Source organism: Cervus canadensis, chromosome 26 (assembly GCF_019320065.1).
Source record: "Cervus canadensis isolate Bull #8, Minnesota chromosome 26, ASM1932006v1, whole genome shotgun sequence".
NCBI lineage: Eukaryota > Metazoa > Chordata > Mammalia > Artiodactyla > Cervidae > Cervus > Cervus canadensis.
In genome coordinates, this window is record NC_057411.1 from 26,872,250 (window position 1) to 26,892,095 (window position 19,846).

General features: G+C 44.1%; 1 protein-coding gene across 1 annotated transcript in view; it reads left to right on the plus strand.

The window, feature by feature from the left end:
• The window catches only part of PARM1 (prostate androgen-regulated mucin-like protein 1), a 123,534-nt gene that overhangs the window by 89,758 nt on the left and 13,930 nt on the right, over nt 1-19,846 (plus strand). Inside the window, exon 3 of the mRNA XM_043447817.1 lies at nt 12,861-12,939. Within this exon, the coding sequence (XP_043303752.1) occupies nt 12,861-12,939 (79 nt within the window). The remainder of the gene's footprint in view (nt 1-12,860; nt 12,940-19,846) is intronic.

The window sequence follows — 19,846 nt, forward strand, 5'->3', positions numbered from 1 at the left end:
CAGCTAGTTACCACTAATGTTGTTATCTAGTAGCAATGTAACCTCATCATATATTTTAATTGTCTTAGTATCACCGTTCATTACATTTGGAAAGTTTGTCTCCATGGAATACTTTCTTTCTTTCTTTCTGCTTCATATATGTTCATCAGTCACATATGACTAAATGAATAAGTGATTTTGGAAATGCTTCACTGAGGACACTGATTTAGCTTATAAGCACAGCTGATATCATAAATGAATCTATGGCTTGTTGGCTCATTGGGAAAACTTGCTGGAATATTCTGATTCCATATCCAGACTGAACTCTTACTGTAATCTTCTGAATCAAAGGAGCATGTTTTTTTGGTTACAGAATGCTAACAGGAACATGAAACTAGGTCAGTACTAACCCACTCTCTTCATCAGAAAATGTTCTAAAACTCCCACCCCTGTGTGTTGAGTCAGGAATATTGCATTCAGAGAACACATGATGGATGCTAAGTTGACATTGTCCTCAGCATGCCTTGCTTCTCAGGTCCTGGGAAAGAAAAATACTAGCCAACAAGAGACAGCATTTTATTTTACAGTAGCTTGCTTTTGCCATCAGACCCACAGCCTTCAGGGATAGAATGCAGGTTCCAAAACGTAAGGTGAACTTAGGTTAAAGTCACAAATCTCAGTAAGTCCATGGAAGTGGGCCATCAAAAACATTTTGCCATACCTTTGTTTGGTGAAATTATGGGGTCATTTCCAATCCAAGCTCTAGAAGGGTAAAAATGTTACTCATAGTACAAACTTTGGCATCAGACTGCCTGGTTCAGATCTCACCAATGCCATTGGCTGGATGGAAGACCTGGCAAGTTTATTCATCACTGAGTATCACATTTTCCTCATCTATAAAATGAAGATAATAATAGCACTCACCTTATAGGATTCTTTTTAGGATTAAATGAGACAAGTATACAAAGAGTCTCTTACATATTTAGCACTGAATCAATGTTAGCTATTATTATTATTACAGTTGAGTATCTAATTCTCAGTGTAGATACCAAGAGCTTGACTCTTCTAGACTTTGACTTTTTTTAACTTGAAAAAATAAAGTGTTTGTAAAAACACCTCGAGATTCCCCAAAAGGATTATTACTATAAATATTAGGTAGTCAAGATCTGTTTAAGCACCTGTTGGTAACACAGTTCAGAAAAGGATAATCCACAAAGTGTGAAAGAGAAAAGTAACTATGTTCACACTGGAAATTAGTAGTTCTTTCATGAAACTTGGAAAATCCAAAGTAAAGAGGTAAAGAGTGCAAACAACTAGAGATTTCTAGCTGGGAGAAAATAATAAATTATGGAGAAGAAAGGACACAGAATCTGAGCTTGAAGGATTTTGCCCAGGCTCCACTTGCACCTGATGGTGAAGGATTAAGACCTAGAGCACGCCTTCTTTGCTTAACTGGCATCAAAGTTTGAAAATTACTTTCTTGGGAGCCTGAGTCTGGGAGAAATTAAAACTTGGTAAAATACAGTCTCCAAAAGCAGGTTCCTACCTGGCCTTAGTGATTAATTACATGGAGGCAAAGCTAAATTAACTAATGGCTCCAGAGAGATCCTCAAGTTCTTGGGCTGCAGTAACTATACTGATGTCACTGCCCTTGGTCAAGGTGTTGAGACAGGTGACCTGACACTGACTCTGCTTCCCAGCCAAGAGTCATTTTTCCATGACAGGCTGGCATACTATTTTGCAAACAGGGTTAGAGCTCTGTCTTGGGCCCTGAGAAACTCCTCCCTTCCTTCTTGATGCATCCTTGGAACCAAGAAAATGTCAGTGTGGAAAGTCTGATTTGCCAAGGCTAGGGAGTCTCAAAGGGATCTGAGCCTTCACCTGCAGACTAGATGAATCTCAAAAAGGGCATACACAAATTTTCTGGTTTATTTTTCTCTTCAGTATTGTTTTATCTGGAGAAGGAAATGGCAACCCACTCCAGTATTCTTACATGGAAAATCTCATGGACAGAGGAGCCTGGCAAGCTACAGTCCATGGGTCACAAGAGTTGGACATGACTTTGTGACTACACCACCACCACCATTGTTTTATCTGTGGTCATGTCTCACTTTCATTGCTGGAATACTAAAGAGATAGAACAACCAAAAAAACATTTTTCAGTCTTCGTGGAGATAAATGGCACCTGCAACACATGATTTGCCCCTCCATGTGGGGCATTTGTAAAAGGGTGACTTCAGAGTGGAGATCCTCAACTTGACCCCTTAAGTTGAAAGTCAGAGGCCACAGCTGACTTCTCAGCCTGCCTGCTGCCTTGCAGCTAGTGGTCCCCAGATGGAAAACTCCCAGGGTTCCCAGTATCTCTTTGGTACTCTCAAGGCTAATTGCATTAAAGATAGCAGATAGCAGAGAGATATAAGGATCTATTTTCCTCTCTCTGACATGACTCCTCAGTAGAAATATCTTGGTCCTTCAGTCAAGAAACTTGATGACCCAACATGACACGGCTCACCTGCTCACACTACAGATCAGAATTTTCACAAGAGGAGAAGGAAACTTCTCCTCATCCACGATCAACAATAAAGGGGACTCTCTGATCTTTTTTTAAAAAATTAATCTCCAAAAATCTCTCTCATCCCAGTCCCTCAAAGATGACTCAGAGCTAAGATCCCCAGTCATGTCAAGGTGTGGTTCTCTCAGCACAGAAGAAGCTATAATTCAGCTCAAGTTGAATTATCTTTAGTATATCAAGTAATTTTAGAAGAGTAATGATAGGCTCATAAAAGGCTTCACTGGTGGCGCTAGTGGTAAAGAATCTGCCCACCAATGTAGGAGATGTAAGAGATTCGGGTTCAATCCCTGGGTCAGGAAGATCCCCTGGAGGAGGGCATGGCAACCCACTCCAGTATTCTTGCCTGGAAAATTCCGTGGACAGAGGAGCCTGGCAGACTACAATCTATAGGATCATAAAGAGTCGGACATGACTGAGGAACTTAGCAGGCAGGCTTATAAAACCAGGCACTGAGAATCTGTCCTGCAGGAGAGAATGAGAAGCAGAGACTGACATGTTTAGGGATAGATGTCAGGGCTTAGTTCCTGGCTTCAGGGTTGTTAATGGGTAAGAGACGCCCAGAGACTGAGACCTTTGTACTGTACTGCATGATGGACAAAACATTTTAAATACACTAATTTGTAAAAGTGCTCTGAGAGCAAAGCGAGTGATTCATCAAAGCTGGGTACACAGTAAACATCAGCTGTGTGAATGATTGAACGAATTGCCACTTTACAGGGAGAGCCGGGGCCGCAGACACACTATGGAGGCAGGGAGCCATGAACCAACTTGCTCCTGACTCTTCAGCTAGCGTGTGTATAAAGCCAGTCTCCCAACCCAGGTCTTTTGGTCACAGAAATAAGTTTGGGAAATCCAGCCTCAAGGGTATAATTCCATTTCTGCACAGTACCAGATGAATAGATTTTTATTAGCTGCTTTTGCTAAACTCTTACATGGAAATGCCTACACGGCTCTGCCCAGCTCAGTGCCCGGCATAGGGTAGCAGGGGAGGAAGCAGTGACTTCTGTGACCACAGTTGTTTTTCTTCATGCTCTTATTTACTGCTTTTGGCACAATACTAGAGATGTCCCCTGAGAACTGTTGTGAAGTCAAGACTGAATTCAGCCCTTAAGGAGAGACTGTGAATACCATTCAGATGGAGGGGTCACCCCTGTTTCAGAAAGAAGGCTCACTCCCTGTGGGCTCCTTTTGGTGGGGAGCGCCGAGTGAGAGGAATGCCCCCTGACATAATGCTGATGGCAAGCTGCTGTGTGGGTGATCAGCTTTTCCTGAGGCTGTGGGAAAGGAGGAAGAGGAGCAACGTTTGATCTTCGTAGAAGCCCAGCCTAGTTTGCGTGACAGGTGTCAAAGGCGAGCCGGGGTCAGGCGACCTCATCAGGTAGTTATAATCAGGAGGCTTCATTTGTGTTGGGAAAGATTGTAATTGCAAGTGAAGTGAAGAAACTTTAAAACTATGGTAACCGGGACCTGTGTCGACTTGTGTGCCCCGGTTGGCATTAATTACAAACCTGCGCTCCCTGCATCCTTCAGGTAGAGCTGACGTGCCTGCAGGAGAGAGAAATGAAGGAAAAAGAAACACGCGCTTGCTTGGGCAAATGCAAATCTTTTATTATCTCAACAGAGATTCGTGTTTCTTGTATAACATTTTTTTAACTATATGCTCTCCAAGTAGGTAAGATACTTTTTTAAACTGGGCTATAGTTGTTTTCCAATATTGTGCTAATTTCTGCCGTACAACTAAGTGAATCAGCCTTATGTATACATATATACCCTCCCTCTTGGGCCTCCCTCTCATCCCTGCATTCCGCCCCTCTAGGTCATCACAGAGCGCCAAGCTGAGCTCCCCATGCTATCCAGCAGCTTCCCACTAGCTATTTATTTTACACACGGTAGTGTATATTTTAGACAAAAATAAAGCCAGTCCCCGAACCAGGGCTTCTGATTATAGGAAGTAGAAAAATACAGGTATTAGGGATCCTGCCCCAAAGTCTGAATCCCAAGTCTGTCCACTGACCATTTCTGCAAACTCACTAGCTTTTAGGAGAGAGTCTAAACGTGAAGTAAATGATTCCAGTTGTGGTAATATTTGACTGATTTTGATAAAGTTCACCTCTGCCACTCTGTGTAATTTACTGAGCAGTAATTTAATGATTTAAAGCTACAAGAGGAACGGTGCAGCAGGGAGAACTGAGACAAACTTAGATTGTGCTAATTAAAAACAATTCTGTGGCATATTTGCATGCAAGCTCTATGCCTTATAAGGGAGTTTTAATTTTGTATCATAACTACTTAGAAAGTTCAGTTTAACAAATAACTACACTTTAGAAGACTCAGTTCTTTTATGAGTTACTTACTTTGGGTCTAGACAAATAAAGAAGTACACTTGGTATCCTTAGCTTCTAAGGGACTTTCAGTGAAGAGAGTTTGCAGAACATGTTCGCAGAAAGCTATTAGTCTAACAGTGTATTTCACACATCTTTATCTTAGATGTATCAGCATAGCTACCCACAGCTCCACCGGTCACCATTAGTTCCATACTAGAATAAGTTTATGGACTTGTGCCATACAAAGGGAAAGATCAAACATCTAGAAAAGGAGGGTTCAAGATGAGCAGACATCATTGGGGATGATTTGCAAGACAAAGTTGGACTTGAAAAAGATTCTTGCAAATCCTGCCTCTGGCCGGAGCACTCCCATGGTTCCCACCCTCCCCACTGCCAAGTCCAAACAGCACATCTGGCTTTCAGAATTCTCCACAGTCTGGTCCTGAGTACCTAGGCACGTCATGGTCCCTTTCCATTCCCATCACACCCACTTATGCTGACTGCAGCCTTTTGTCACCTCTGTAAGTTGCGTGACCTTGGGTAAGATACATCTCTCCTCCATTCCCTCCATATCTCAGTCTCCTAACCCACAATGTGAAGGGACCAGGCTCACAATGGTCCCCTTCATTCATGCTCCTGTGCAAAGCACATCCTCCCATGTGACCCTACCAACAGCCTCACGAAGTGGAAAGGACAGGGATTATCCCAGCTTTCAGGTGAGGACATCGGTTGAGGTGCTTCTATCTTCAAAGTAAAAGTGTAGTCACTCAGTTCTGTCTGACTCTTTGCAACCCCATGGACTGTAGCCCACCAGGTTCCTCTGTCCATGGAATTCTCCACGCAAGAATCCTGGAGTGAGTTGCCATTCCCTTCTCCAGGGGATCTTCCCAACCCAGGGATTGAACCCAGCTCTCCCTCATTGCAGGCAGATTCTTTCCATCTGAGCCACCAGGGAAGCCCTCTGTCTCCAAACTCAGTGCTAATCCTTCAGATCTGAAATGTTGGGTGCCTGTCTCCATCCAGCTGGTTCTTGCCTCAAACCTTCAATCCTGTCTGCCCAAGTCCTGCTCATCCTTTAGAGAACAGTTTCACTCCCATCTCTGCTCTACGCCAGCTGTTAGAGACACACATCCTCCCCCAAGTCAGAGGCAGAAATACAGAGTTTGCTGCCACCCACCTCCCACTTTAAGTACCCACCTGTTTGTCCATCCCATGCTACACTCCCCTGTGAGGTCCCCAGACTCTTGTCCCCACCAGTGGGTGGTGAAACCTCAGATCCCTGCCTCTTGCATCTTTCCATTGGCACCATCATAGCCCAAGAGAAGCTCAGGGAGCTCCATCAGGAGATTGGTTTGTAGCTTGTGGGATTGGTTTGAGGTCAGTGGAAGATAAGCTTCATTTCCTCTGGCATGGGATAGAGTGGGAAGAAACACAGGGGTAAAATCCTAGCAGAATTCAAGGCCAAAAGTCAAAGTGACCTTCAGTAGTGTAAAATTAGGATCCACCTAGATTACAGTGTCCAAAAATGGAGATTTTCTTTTTCACGTTTTCTCCCCCATATCACAACCTACACACGCATGCATGCACACACCCACAGGCACACGACCAAAGCAAATCGCAGCCCCCCCCACCCTGTGGTGTTGCCTAATCTGCAGTGTAAGCTTTAGGCGACACTCCCAGTAGAGTTCTGGACCACAGAACACACTAGAAACTAATGACCTGGCCCTTCTTGGGCTGCTGTTCTGACTGGTGTCTGCTCCTGACTGGTCCTTCTCCCCATTAACCAGAATCACTGAGCTTCAGTTCATCTCCACCAGGACCCATATGAGGACCCACTCCCACATGGCCCAGAGTTGGGCCCTGATTCCTGGACAGCCAACAGAAGGCAGACAGAGAATGGGCCAGAGCAGCAGATTTTATTTGCAAGTGGACTCAGATCTAATGTGCTTCTCTTGCAATGCAGGAGACTTGAGTTGGATTGCTGGGTTGGGAATATCCTCTGGACAAGGAAATGGCAATCCACTCCAGTATTCTTTCTTGGGAAATCTCATGGGCAGAGGAGCCCAGTGGGCTACAGTCCATGGGGTCACAAAGAGTCAGACTTGACTGAGTTACTAACACTTTCTGCTTCACTTTGGGATCTGATATAGGGTCCAGATGGCAGGAGAACCCAGCAGGTAATAGTGTGGACTCGGGAGCCAGCCCCTGTATCCCAGTCCCTCTAATTACCAACCATGGGCTCTGGGCCCTTAACTTCTCTATGCCTCAGTTTCCTCATCTGTAAAATGGAGATAACAAGAGGACCCACCTCACAGAGTTCTCATGAGGATTGCTTGAATCAAAATAAGTGATGCTTATAGAGCAATCCTGGCACAGAGTAAGTGTTGGTTCTCGTAATTTGTATTCTTGTTATTACTCTTACCCTTATTGTTTGGAGGAAGGAGTTGTGACGTGAGACTGTTACTGTAAAGAGGGGAGAGCCCTTCCCTACTGCAATAAAGGGAGATTAGGGCACACCCAGACGTCAGCCCTCCAGTTCCTCTCCTTACCAGCTGCCCACTTCCGTCCTCCAGCTTGTGGACAGACACGTCCTTTTAAAGAAGAATTCATCTGAGACAGAATGTTCCTGTCCTCTTGGTGGCCTTAACTGAAGGAGCCACCACACGCTCTGAAGTGGCCACCTGCTCCTCTTGCTCATTTCTTACCTATTCTCTAGACCAGGAAAAGGAAAGAAAAGATCAAGAACACTGAAAAACAGTCAAGAGGTTTGTTAAAGACTTCTCTAAATAGATCAGACACACACACTCATACCCAAGATCCTGATCAAAGCACTTACACACGCATTCTAAACAAGCTGACTGATGAATTTCCAAGGAGAACGTAGTTCAGGAGTCATCCATGAATAGCAGCAAGACACACCTTCTTTTGTCACCCTAGAAACATCCTACTGTCATCCCCTTTGCCCCCTGGCTCTCTCAGAGCAATTGCAACTTTTTGGAGGAACCTAGGAAAGCTCTTTCTTTCAGAGGTCATTTGGGTTCATGCCATCACATCCTAATATGCTCATTTCTGGAAATGATTAGCAGGTATCCTGCCAAGAGGTCAGATGAACTGTTTCTTTCATGTTTAAAATGGGGGAAATAAAGAAACCACCTCAATGAAAAGAGCCCCCTCAGAGGAGGACATCTGAGGTTTGGGAATATTGCTAAGCCCAGGAAGACAGGAAAGCACCTTTAGGACAAGTGACAGGGAAGGAGTCTGGACAGAGCTCCTTCTGAGTGTGTGGGACTCACTGTGTCTGCGAAGGACTCGCTGGAGTCTAATAAAAAGAGGCAGGTGTTGGGAGAGAGAGCCCTTAAAATGATGCCATAGTTTATTCCAGGACTTCACAGGCACAGAACAGACTCAAATAAGGCAAGTGATGCCCTCCAGGGAAGCCCTGTCCTTCGGTAGTCTGATCAAGTCTGACCAGGAGCGTGGCTTTTCTGGGATTTTGCTTTGGCTATTTCAAGGATGTAATCGGACTCTATTCAGACAGATATTTCTAAAATAACTCCTCCTGCTCAGCCATCCATGGGGACTCACAAGCACATGCTGGGGTGGTTGGACCACAGCTGTAGAGTGATGGGAGGAGCCTCTTAGGAGAGACCTGGAGCACAAGGTTCCAAGATGGATGGGTCAGGAGACTGCTGCTCAAGAACTCTCTTAGCACAGTTACTGGCTCAAAAACTGCCGACTATCTTTTTTTTTCTTTGTCAATGTTACATTTAATTATTCAACATTTTAAAAATTAATTAAACACCGACAGTGGGCTGTGGCAACTGCCTGGTGCTGAGAATTCAGGGAGATGGCAGAAGAGATGCAGGATGAATCTGTAGAATCTGTCTGGGGAAAGTCATAAATGCAACACAGCGTGTTTAAGAGAAGCAGATACAAAGAACTGAGGACACACAACAACACCTCAACTTGCTCGGGGTGTCAGGAAAGCTTCCCAGAAGGGTTGCTGTTTATTTGTCATAAGGAAAGCGTAGGAGTTGGCCAAGCTGAAAAAAAAGAGTGGGGATGTAACCAGTATGTTAATGATTAAACAGGCAAACCCCAGGAAATCGTCCTGGGTTCAAATGTTAGCTTAATGATTTGCCAGCTTGTAAAATCTAAATCAAGTTCTTAAATCTCTCTGAGCCTTGACTGCTCATCTCTCAAATGGGACTCCTTCTCCTCACCTCATAAAGAGAATTAAATGAGATGTGAGCTGTAAGGTTCCCGACCCAGTGCCAGACCTAAGTAATTACTACAAGTGTAGAATAGGTTATTCTTTAGCTTGTTCTGGTTTTTTATCCTGTGTTGTTACAAAAGTGGGGGGAATACGAAACCCCTCCAAGAAGCCCAAGCCTTCAGAGATGCCTCCAGAGCTGCTTCTGCTCCATCACAGTCTCCTCATTTTTTTTCTCCCCCTGTGCCTCCACCTCAGAAGAAGAAAGAGTAGGAAGTGACGGGAAATTCCAGCTTACTTTAACCAGAACTCAGGGGGAAATGGCATTTATTTTTGCAAGGAGGAAATCCAGCCTTTTCAGTTCCTATATACAATTGGGCTCGTGTTGGCTCAGCAGTCCCCTCAGATGTTCAGACCGCGATGTCCTGAGGTGTGGTACTTCCCAGGAGGGGCTTCTCAGCAGCTTCTGATGGCGGCAGCTGCCATGGAGGTGAGAACAAGCTCGGGACATGAGACGTTCCAGAACAGGGGCCTGATGAAAGCCTTCCAGTTCCAGAAGACCCTTGCCCCCACGGTGGCACCCTCTAAGACGAGCTGGTGGGTGGCAGAATAGTTAATAAACTGGCCCAAGTATTTAAGTATAGTCTATTTTACCTCACATGTTTCATTCTCCTCTTGGGCAGTAAGAATCCTCAGAAATGCCCCTTTGCTCAGCTGCCCTCACGGGCTCATGAGGGGACATCACCTGCTGATTCCAGCTTTGGTCACATGGGCTGTCCTTTATGACCAAGAAGGGTGGCCTTGAAGAGCCTTATTTGAAGACTTGTCTACACCAAGGGCCAGACAGCCACCAGTCAGAGAAGAAACGAGTCATTCTACCTCTCGCTGTATAAAAAATAAATAAATAAAAAAAAAAAAACAATAGCGACATGAGTTGGGGAAGTGCTGGGTTGTTTTTTTTTAAGGTTTAGTGTTTTATTTTAAATGACAAATTCAGTTTGAATTTCTATTATGACAAATACAATAAATGTAATTCACCTAAACCAAAGCTTTGTGGAATCTCCATTAAGTTTTTTTTTTAATTAATTTTTATTGAACTGTGGTTGCTTTACAATGTAGAGAACAATTATATGGATACCAAGGAAGAAAGGGGCAGGGGGTGGGATGAATTGGGAGATTGGGACTGATATATATACACTATTGATACTCTATATAAAACAGACAACTATTGAGAACACCCTGGATAGCACAGGGAACTCTGCTTAATGTACTGTGGTGACCGGAAGGAGAAGGAAGTCCAAGAGGGGGGATATACATTTATGTATGGCTGATCCATTTTGTTGTACAGTGGGAACTGCCTGTTTTATCTTCAATAAGCGGTGGTATATTAAAAAAAATCCAGTAAATCACAGAATAGCAGAAGATCCAACAGCCTAGAGTTAGGGAAGAAATTCTGGGAAAGGTCAAACCTATGATTTCTTATATTAAACATATCCTGGGGCAAGAGAGAAGGGTCTGACAGAGAAATCAACTATATTCTTTCTCTTCTCCCATTTTTCGTAAACGAGATTAAATTCAGTCAGTTTTCAAAACTGCTCTTAATTGCAATCAGTGTATCTTTTTAAATCCTGAAATACCCCCATTATTTTATTGGGCAGTAATAATCCTCGTTTCTCAAGCTCTTAAAACAGCTATTAAGAGGCTTCGGTGAACTTTGAATTGTTCTAATTTCAGCACAGTTTGAAGACCAGGAACCTAAGTGCCGCCTTTCGAAGTAGGAGTAGAGGTTTTCCATAAGGGGATCTGATCTTGAATTTTCTCTGCTTGATCCAGTCTGCATATCTGAGTGTTTGGTGCCATAATCATATCTTGATAGTAGTAAATGGGGAATGAGACGTTTACTGATAATTATGCCAATCTGGCTCTAAACGACTCTAGGAGCAGAGAGATGGGTATGTGAGTGTTCAGGGTGAGGGAGGTTTGAAATGGTGCACGATGTCAGTCTGTGTAGACGAATCAAGGTCTGGTCTTGGTCTCGATGTTAGCAATTCCTCCTTGGCCTTTTAGAAATTATAACCAGTGGGGGCATGGATGTCTGCTGCAGCCTTCTTTCACCCAAACCTTGGGGGAGTTACTAAAGAGTTCACAGGTAGACTGATTTGCTTCTTAGCTCTGCTCTAATTCCTTTGGTGGAATGACTAATGAGAAGCACAATACACAAAAGCCATTCATAAGAGAGGGAAAAATAGGAGAAGTGGCAAAATAATCTACAAATGGTATATCTCCAAAAATGTGGGGCAGATCCATCACATTGATGGGTCCATAAAAGATGGGCACTGGTCCAGGAAGTCATATCTGGATAGGGCTTTAGCTTGGTGCACGTGGGTGCATGCATGCTACATTGCTTCCATCATGTCCAACTCTTTGCGACGCTATGGACTGTAGCCCACCAGGCTCTCTGTCCATGGAATTCTCCAGGCAAGAATACTGGAGTGGGTTGCCATGCCCTCTTCCAGGGGATCTTCCTGACCCAGGGATTGAACCCACATCTCTTACATCTCCTGCATTGGCAGGCAGGCTCTTTACCACTAGCACCATCTTGGTGCATAGGGCATCTCATTTAATTTTCTTAAAATTATGCAGACGAGTAGAGCAGCTCTTCTTTCTGTAGATAAAGGTGTATATAGCAGGTGAGCAGTGTGTGAGTCAACAGGGTTAATAGCCCGCATTCAGACAGCTAATAATGACAGAACCACACTTGAATCTACATCTTCTAGATCTGAAGCTCTTCCCAATGTGTTTAAGAGTCCCATTCATTTGTTCAAGTAGAAAATAATTTCTCAGTGGCCTGAAATAGTAAATGGGGCCCCTAATAACAATTTTAGTTTCAAAAAGTCACTTTAACTAAGAGACAAGGGCCCAATTGATTCTTGCATTTCTGAGGTGAAATAAAACTGAAATATATACATTATTAGTCACCAGCTCACACAAAAAGCATGCTGTGCTCCAAAGTAGTCATCTGTGGAAGCAATGTGGTTATTCTCATAAGGTTACATGCTCAAAAGGTTCTGTTTTGTTTTGTTTAAGTTGCCCTAATAGTTGCCTTTGGAGCCAGATTCTAAACTACACAATAAAACATTCATATTACTTTATAATTGTACCTGGTTATTTCTACAAACAAAAAATAGTGTTACCTAACAGTCCTGACCTTATTTTATATACCAAACTTGACTTTATCCTCTACAAAATCTAATTCACCAAGAATAAAAGCTGTGGGTTTTATTTTTTATGATGCTTTGATTTGATGGCGTCGTTAAAATTAGCACATTTCCTACCAAGATGACCCTTTTGAACTGGACGCCGATGTAGCTGTGTGGTTCTGGTTTATTAAAACTTTAATTGCATTATCTTGTCATGATCTTTGATTAAGCATCCTAGCTCTTCCAATATCTTGCGAGTGCTAGAAAGACAAGCTAAAACATACTAAAGAAGAAAATGGGACTTCAGGAGATTTTAAATCCACTTTGCCTGCAAACAGCAGCAGCAGTGGCAACAGATTGGTGGTATTCTTAAAAATAATCAAATATTACCGTGGCCTGTTTTCTGAACTCCAGGTCACCCAGGAGGTCTTAATAAACAGTGGCCATTGACTGAACTTAGCCTAACCTGAGAAGTGTTTTGATAACAGAATTAATCCCCTGGGTTTTGTTGCAGAATGATCTGAAATGAACACCCTTCCTTCACCTTCTTGCTCTGCTTTCCTCTTCCCCAGGCAGCATCGCCGCCATCACGGTGACGGTCATTACTGTGGTGTTACTGGTGTTTGGAGTTGCAGCGTATCTGAAGATCAGGTAAGACACACCTTCCTCTTCTTCATAAAGAATGGAATTCCAATTTGTCAGGCTCCAGGCTGAGCGCTGTTTTGCTGAGTACTTGTTTCTTGATAAGTGTCTTAGCTCTCAGAAATCTTGGCAGGGAAGTGAAAATGGCCAGCAGCTTGCACCCTGGACAGGAATAGATGGGACGGTATCTGAAAGCTGGCAGAGCAGAAGAAATCAGCAAGAATATACAGCATGATGATGTAATGGAAGGAGAATGAACCCAGAGTCAGAAGATTGGGGCCTTGGTCCTCTGCCCTTAAATCACATCATCACCCTGAGAAAGTCATGTGCCTCCTGAACCCACCTTGTTTTACCTGTGAAATGGGGGAGAAAGAGGGGGCTTGATGGTTCCTAAAAATTGATGCTCTGAACACTGCTATGGAGGTGTGTACGCAGCCTGGAAAGAGGTTCTCACTGCTTCTAAATCAAAATGTTGAAAATACAAGGATGGTATATTGTTTCCTACAAAATTGGTTTTTTTCCCCCCTGAGATTTTATTCTTATATTTTGGGTTTTTTTGGGGGGATGGGATTTAAAATAGACTTTCTCTTGTGAAAAGAGTCACTCAGTGGTAAAGAATCTGCCTGCCAAAGCAGGAGACATGGCTTTGATCCCCGGTCCGAGAAGATGCCCTGGAGAAGGAAATGAAAACCCACTCCAGTATTCTTGCCTAGGAAATCCCATGGACTGAGGAGCCTGGCGGGGTACAGTCCATAGGGTCACAAAGAGTAGGACAGACTTAGCGACTAAACAGCAACAAAAACCGAAGAGAAAGTTGTAGTACTCTGTGAGTCTCCCACTTTTGTTGTCTGTAGGAGTGTTAGGTCACTTCAGTCACGTCCCACTCTTTGTGACCCCATGGACTGTAGCCTGCCAGGCTCCTCTGTCCATGGGATTCTCCAGGCAAGAATACTGGAGAGATTCGCCAATTTCTCTTCAAGGGGATCGTCCCGACCCAGGAATCAAACCCACATCTCTTATGCCTCCTACATTGGCAGGCAGGTTCTTTACCACTAGCACCACCTCGGAAGCCCCCTTTGTTGTCTAGCACTCTGTAAAATCCCAAACTCTCAAAGACCACATTCTTCACACCGAGTGTCCTGCCACCTGTTAAATGCCAAAAGGCGAGCAGCACTCCGGTTGACCAGCCTGTGCAGTGCCTCTAACAGGAACAGGAGGACACGTGCCCCTGTGAGAAGCACGCTGGACCCTGACCCCCAACACATTATCCTCCCACATGCCGGGGCCTGATTCAGGTCAGAATCTCCTCTGACCTGTCACTCCCTCCCTCAAACACCCCCAGCGGCCTCCGCCCGCCCTTAGAATTCAATTGACTCTTCAGCTTGTCCTGGGTTTCTTCATGGACCCACCCTGCCCATGCCTTCTTGCTCATCACACATTTCTCTCCCTGCTAACCGGTGAGCTGCAGTCACACTGGCTTTCTATCCAATTTTTAGGACACGCTAGGTTCCTTGTCTCTCTAGGTCCTTGGTTCTTGTGTGTGTGTGTGTGTGTGTGTGTGTGTGTGAGAGAGAGAGAGAGAGAGAGACTGGCTTTTTAATTGGAGTATAATCGCTTTACAATTTTGTGTTAGTTTCGGCTCTGTGGCAACATGAATTAGCTATTGTTCTTCAGTCTCTAAGTCATATCCAGCTCTTGGCGACCCCACGGTCTGCAACACGCCAGGCAGCCCTGTCCATCCCCAGCTCCTGGAGCTTACTCAAACTCATGTCCATTGAGTCAGTAATGCCATCCAACCATCTCATCCTCTGTCATCCCCTTCTCCTCCAGCCTTCAATCTTTCCCAGCATCAGGGTCTTTTCCAGTGAGTCAGCTCTTTGCATCAGGTGGCCAAAGTTTTGGAGCTTAGGCTTCAGCATCAGTCCTTCCAGTGATATTCAGGGTTAATTTCCTTGAGGATTGACTGGTTTGATCTCCTTTCAGTCCAAGGGACTCTCAAGAGTCTTCTGCAGCTCCTGTCCGAAAGCATCAATTCTTAGGTGCTCAGCCTATGTATACATATATTCCCGCCCTCTGGAGCCTCTCTCCCACCCCACTGCCATCCCACCCCTCTAGGCCATCACAGAGCCCTGGGCTGAGCTCCCTGTGTTATATAGCAGCTTCCCAGTAGTTATCTCTTTTTACACACGACAGTGTATATATATATATACATATGTCAGTGCTACTTTCTCGGTTCATCCCATCTTCTCCTTCCCTGCCTGTGTTCACAGGTCCATTCTTCTCACCTCTGGCTATTCCTGCCCGGCAAATAGGTTCATCAGTAGCGTTTGTCTTGTTGGACCCTCTCCCAGAAATGCTTTTCTTCTAGTTCTTCCTTATACATGGCTTTTCTTCTAGTTCTTCCTCATACATGGCTTTTTTCCTAGTTCTTCCTCAGACATGGCTTTCAAGTGACATCCTCTAGGAGAGGTCCCTCCTCTTGGTTTGGGTCCCTTGTTATTTCTTCTCCTAGTGTCTCAATTTCATCCTGGCTATCATCACTATCTGTGATTTCATTTATATATATATATATATATATATTTGTTTGCATGTCTATTATCTCTTTTCCCCACAAAACTGTAAGCTGCGTGAGGATCCTGGCTTTATCTGTGAGCATTTTGCTGGCATGAAGAAGATGCTTAATACACTGAATAAATGAACAACCAAACATAAGAACATGCAAGCACACAGACAAGGTAGTGCACACAGGTGTGCTCCTGCTTTTTCTCATCACTGCTGAGCTTCTTTCTCAAGGGGCATGTCTGGGTCTCCACTCAGAGCTCATATATTTAGTGTCTCATCTCTAACCACACCTCCCTTCCGCTGCCTCTCATCTTCTCCAGTCACCCCAGCCCAGCCCAGTGCCCACAGGGAAGCCCTCCCCTCCCACTCCCCTTTTATCTCCCTCTATCTTTTGGTCTACATATGAACCAAATCAATCTAATGAGGGTGTCAAGTATGAGAATGCCTTGTAATATCACCCTTATCTCAGGTACAAAGAACAGGAAAGAAAGGTTTCAAAGAGAAACTGGAATTAAAGTGTCAGCATTATCTGTGTCTAAAGCCTTTATGAAAGGTTTCAGGGTCTTCAGATTTTTAAAAAAATTATCTTTCTCTTCATTAAGTCTGTATTTCCTTGAGCATCAAACAGTTTTATGAATTATATCTTACTCAATGTTACCCTTTTCCATCTGGCTTAATTACTAGTTTATCATAGTGGAAACACTGCATTTTAATTACAAGTTACATTGGCTTTTATGAACCTTTCTGAGTACTTCATTCCTACTTTGTCACAGAGCTTCTCTTTGTGTTTGGGAGATTCAGGGTGGGATTCAAAAAAAGGAACTTACAGAGAAACTTTGGAGTCATTTTGGCATCACCAGTGGTGAGTTCCAAAGGGCTCGGTCACCAAAAGGAAGATGCACACAGACTGTGGTACAAAATAGAAACACTTCCCTCTCTCCACACAAAAATAATGTTGAAATAACCTCAGGACTGTTCCTCTTGACCCCAGGCAAGAATTTAAGCTCACCACCTGAAGCCTGCCGCACAGACAGGCAGACGAGAACAGAAACTAAGAACTGAGATTCCACTGGGGATCAGGGGCATGTCAGTTTCTGTCCCAGCCCTCACATTTTCTAGCAGGTTCTATTAATACCATCACCTTGGCATGTAACAAAGATTCACTAACCTTGACGTCCCTCCTCTTTCAGATGATATGGTGGTTTAGTCACTAAGTTGTATCTGACTCTTGTGACCCCATGGACTGTAGCCCGCCAGGCTCCTCTGTTCATGGGATTCTCTAGGCAAGAATACTGGAGTGGGTAGCTATTCCTTTCCCCAGGGGATCTTCCCAACCCAGGGATCAAACCTGGGTCTCCTGCATTGCAGGCAGATTCTTTACCGACTGAACCACCAGGGAAGCCCCTTTAGGATGAGGACGGTAGTTTTAACTGTTGATAGCATCATTTGGAGGAAGATGGACGCTGCTTCCCAAGTATTCTGCCACCACCACCACCATCCCTGTCCTCATCATCAAGTGGTCAGCTGGAAGGAACCCCAGTAAGACGGTTGCTCCATAGATAGTTACTCAGCATTAGCCATGTGCCGGGCACTCTTTTAAGCACTGGGGTCATTATCGGTGATAAGACACAGTTCTGCCATCTCAGAACTCGGTGGGTTTGGAAAAGTTAGTTAGCAGGTCATTAAAATTGGTTCTAATGAGTGCTGATTAAAATTGTATAACATTTTATTTTAAAAATTTAAGATATATTTTTTCTCCAAGCTTTCTCCACATAATAAATTCAGTGAATGACTGAATTGAACTAGTCGTTGTTTCTCTTCCCCATAGTGCAGATCCTCCTCTTAATGTAGAAAAGCCCCCAGTGGTATGAGTATAAGATTGTTCATTATTTTTGGCACTACAGACTTAAGGATGGATAAAGTGATCAGACCCCTGTTTGGAAACCCCCTAAGGAAAACCCCTTTCTGCTGCTATGTTAATTATTTTGGAAAAATGATAACATAAGGAGGTTAATAGCACTCATAAATCTTAAGGTTGTGCTAAAACCCCTTCAAATGTTACTCTGCCAGATTCTTGGATAGCCCCACTAAATCATTACGAGGCTTCCCAGGTGGCCCTAGTGGTAAAGAACCTGCCTGTCAATGCAAGAGACACAGGTTCGATCACTGGGCCAGGAAGAACCCCTGGAGGAGGAAATGGCAACCCACTCCAGTATTCTTGTCTGGAGAATCCCACAGATAGAGGAGCCTGGGGGGCCACTGTTCATAGGGTCACGAAGGGTTGGACCCAACTGAAGCAACTTAGCACACACTAATCATTCATCAAAAATACATTTGGCTCAGTTGTCAAATGTGCATACATGCGTGTGTGTGTGTTTATGCATATGCGTGCCTAAGATTAAGTTTGACCTTGGCTGGAAATTTCTTCCATTCCTATTGTCCCAGATTTCTGAGAACAGTAAAATGACAAGAAGTATGTTGTCTGTGGTTTTCACCTCATTTAGCCAGAGCAGCAAGTGACTGAAATCACAGCCCATGAAGGAGCCATTAGCATCTGGCTTGGGCTATAGCCTGGCCCAGCCACTGTCTGGGCCATTGCAGAAGAAGAGTCTGTTTGAAAGGGCAGCCTCATCACCAGAAAAAGGGCCTCCTCCTCCTTGAGAGTTCTGCAAAAGAGTGGCTTGAGAGTTTCACCTCTTTGCCAAATTCTAACTCCCTCTGAAGATGTTGGGTAAACTGATCAGCCATGCATTTTCACACTCCGCTCTTTAGGGATCCGTGACCGCTAGTTTTGTCACATTATCTCCTGCCTGGAGGACCTCATCTCTCTGTAACATAAGCCACGTTTAGGTGCAGCTAATAAAAATGAACAGCCCAGAACCTTCCAACACTCTTTTCTACTATCCGCCCATGCACTGTAGCCGGCAGGAGTATGGAGTGGAGGGAGGAACATGGGCTTTGTAATCAGGTTAGATTCTGACCCTTCTACTTACTATTTAGGTGGCCTTGGGCAAATTATAATCTCCCTGATCCTTCATTTCTTCACCTGAAAAAATAGAGCAGATAACATCTATCTTTCAAGGTTGTCTGGCAGAGGAAATGAAGGAATGAATGTAGGCAACCTGGAAAGACCATATTACATGGTGGTTAAGGACACAGACTCTAAGGCAAGTTTATTAATCACTCTGTGCTCAGCTTCTTCCCTTATGAAATGGAACTAGAACACAAACACCTAACTCAGGCTTGTTATGAGGATTAAATTATGATACAGATAAACATTCAGGTCCCAGGGTTGAAGTGAGGGCCATGGTAGGGTCAGTACTGTCATCATTGTAATTGACATCATGTGCTTCCTGCTTAGTCGCTAAGTAAAATAGTAGCCACCAAGAGCCCCACTCCCCAGGCATCAGGGATTCAAAGGAGAGCAGGGAGCAGAGGAGGAGGAAGATGACGCAGCAGCTCACTTTTCTAATTACATGTTGATATGAAGACTTCCATGTTCCAGCCCAGCAATTTCAGTTGTGCTTTTTCTAAATGCCTGGGAAGTGGCATCCTCGTGCTGCATTCATTAATAGAAACTATATGTCAATGTATGGCAAAAACCACTACAATATTGTAAAGTAATTAGCCTCCAACTAATAAAAATAAATGGGGGGGGGGGAAGGTACCCACAAAAAAAAAAAAAAGAAAGAAACTATCTCTGTAAAGTCTTTATTCCAGGGCTTGTTTGCAACTTTAAAAGAAAGCAAAAGCCCCGCCTGCCTCTAGCAGAAGGGTGTCTTTAATTAGTGATGATTGAAGAATGAGGTAAGTCGGTTTTGTTTTTGTTTAAATTGGCTCAAAACTGTTCGGCCACGGGATAATCTCCCGGGCGGGAGACCGTATCTGTTACAGTACTGGGGATGCTGCTGTAATTAGGTGTGCTGGTAACCCAGACAGACAACACGGGCTGTTCCCGTCACAAAAATAACTGTGATCTTGATTTGTAGACACAACAGGACCTGGCTCTTAAGGCATCTTGTTAGAAGTAACCTGTTTTGCTTTAAGTCTTCTGGTGATGACATTTTCTACAACTGGATTCCTCCTGGATGTTATTAGGTTTAAAAAGCAGGCCCACAAGGAGCCAGTCATGATGTCTAAGATCTTCTGGCATTTGTTTGCTACACATTGGTCTTTTCAGACCAGCTTTTGGCATTCTGTAGGTCTAGTTGACTTGATTCTCTAACTCGGTGGTTCTCAAGTTTCGATGTGCATGACAGCCCGTGGGCAAGCTTACTGAAAACAGAGTTTCCTGGGTCTCAGCCCCTTAGGTTCTGACTCCGTGTGGCAGGCTGGGGCCCGTACACTGGCAGCT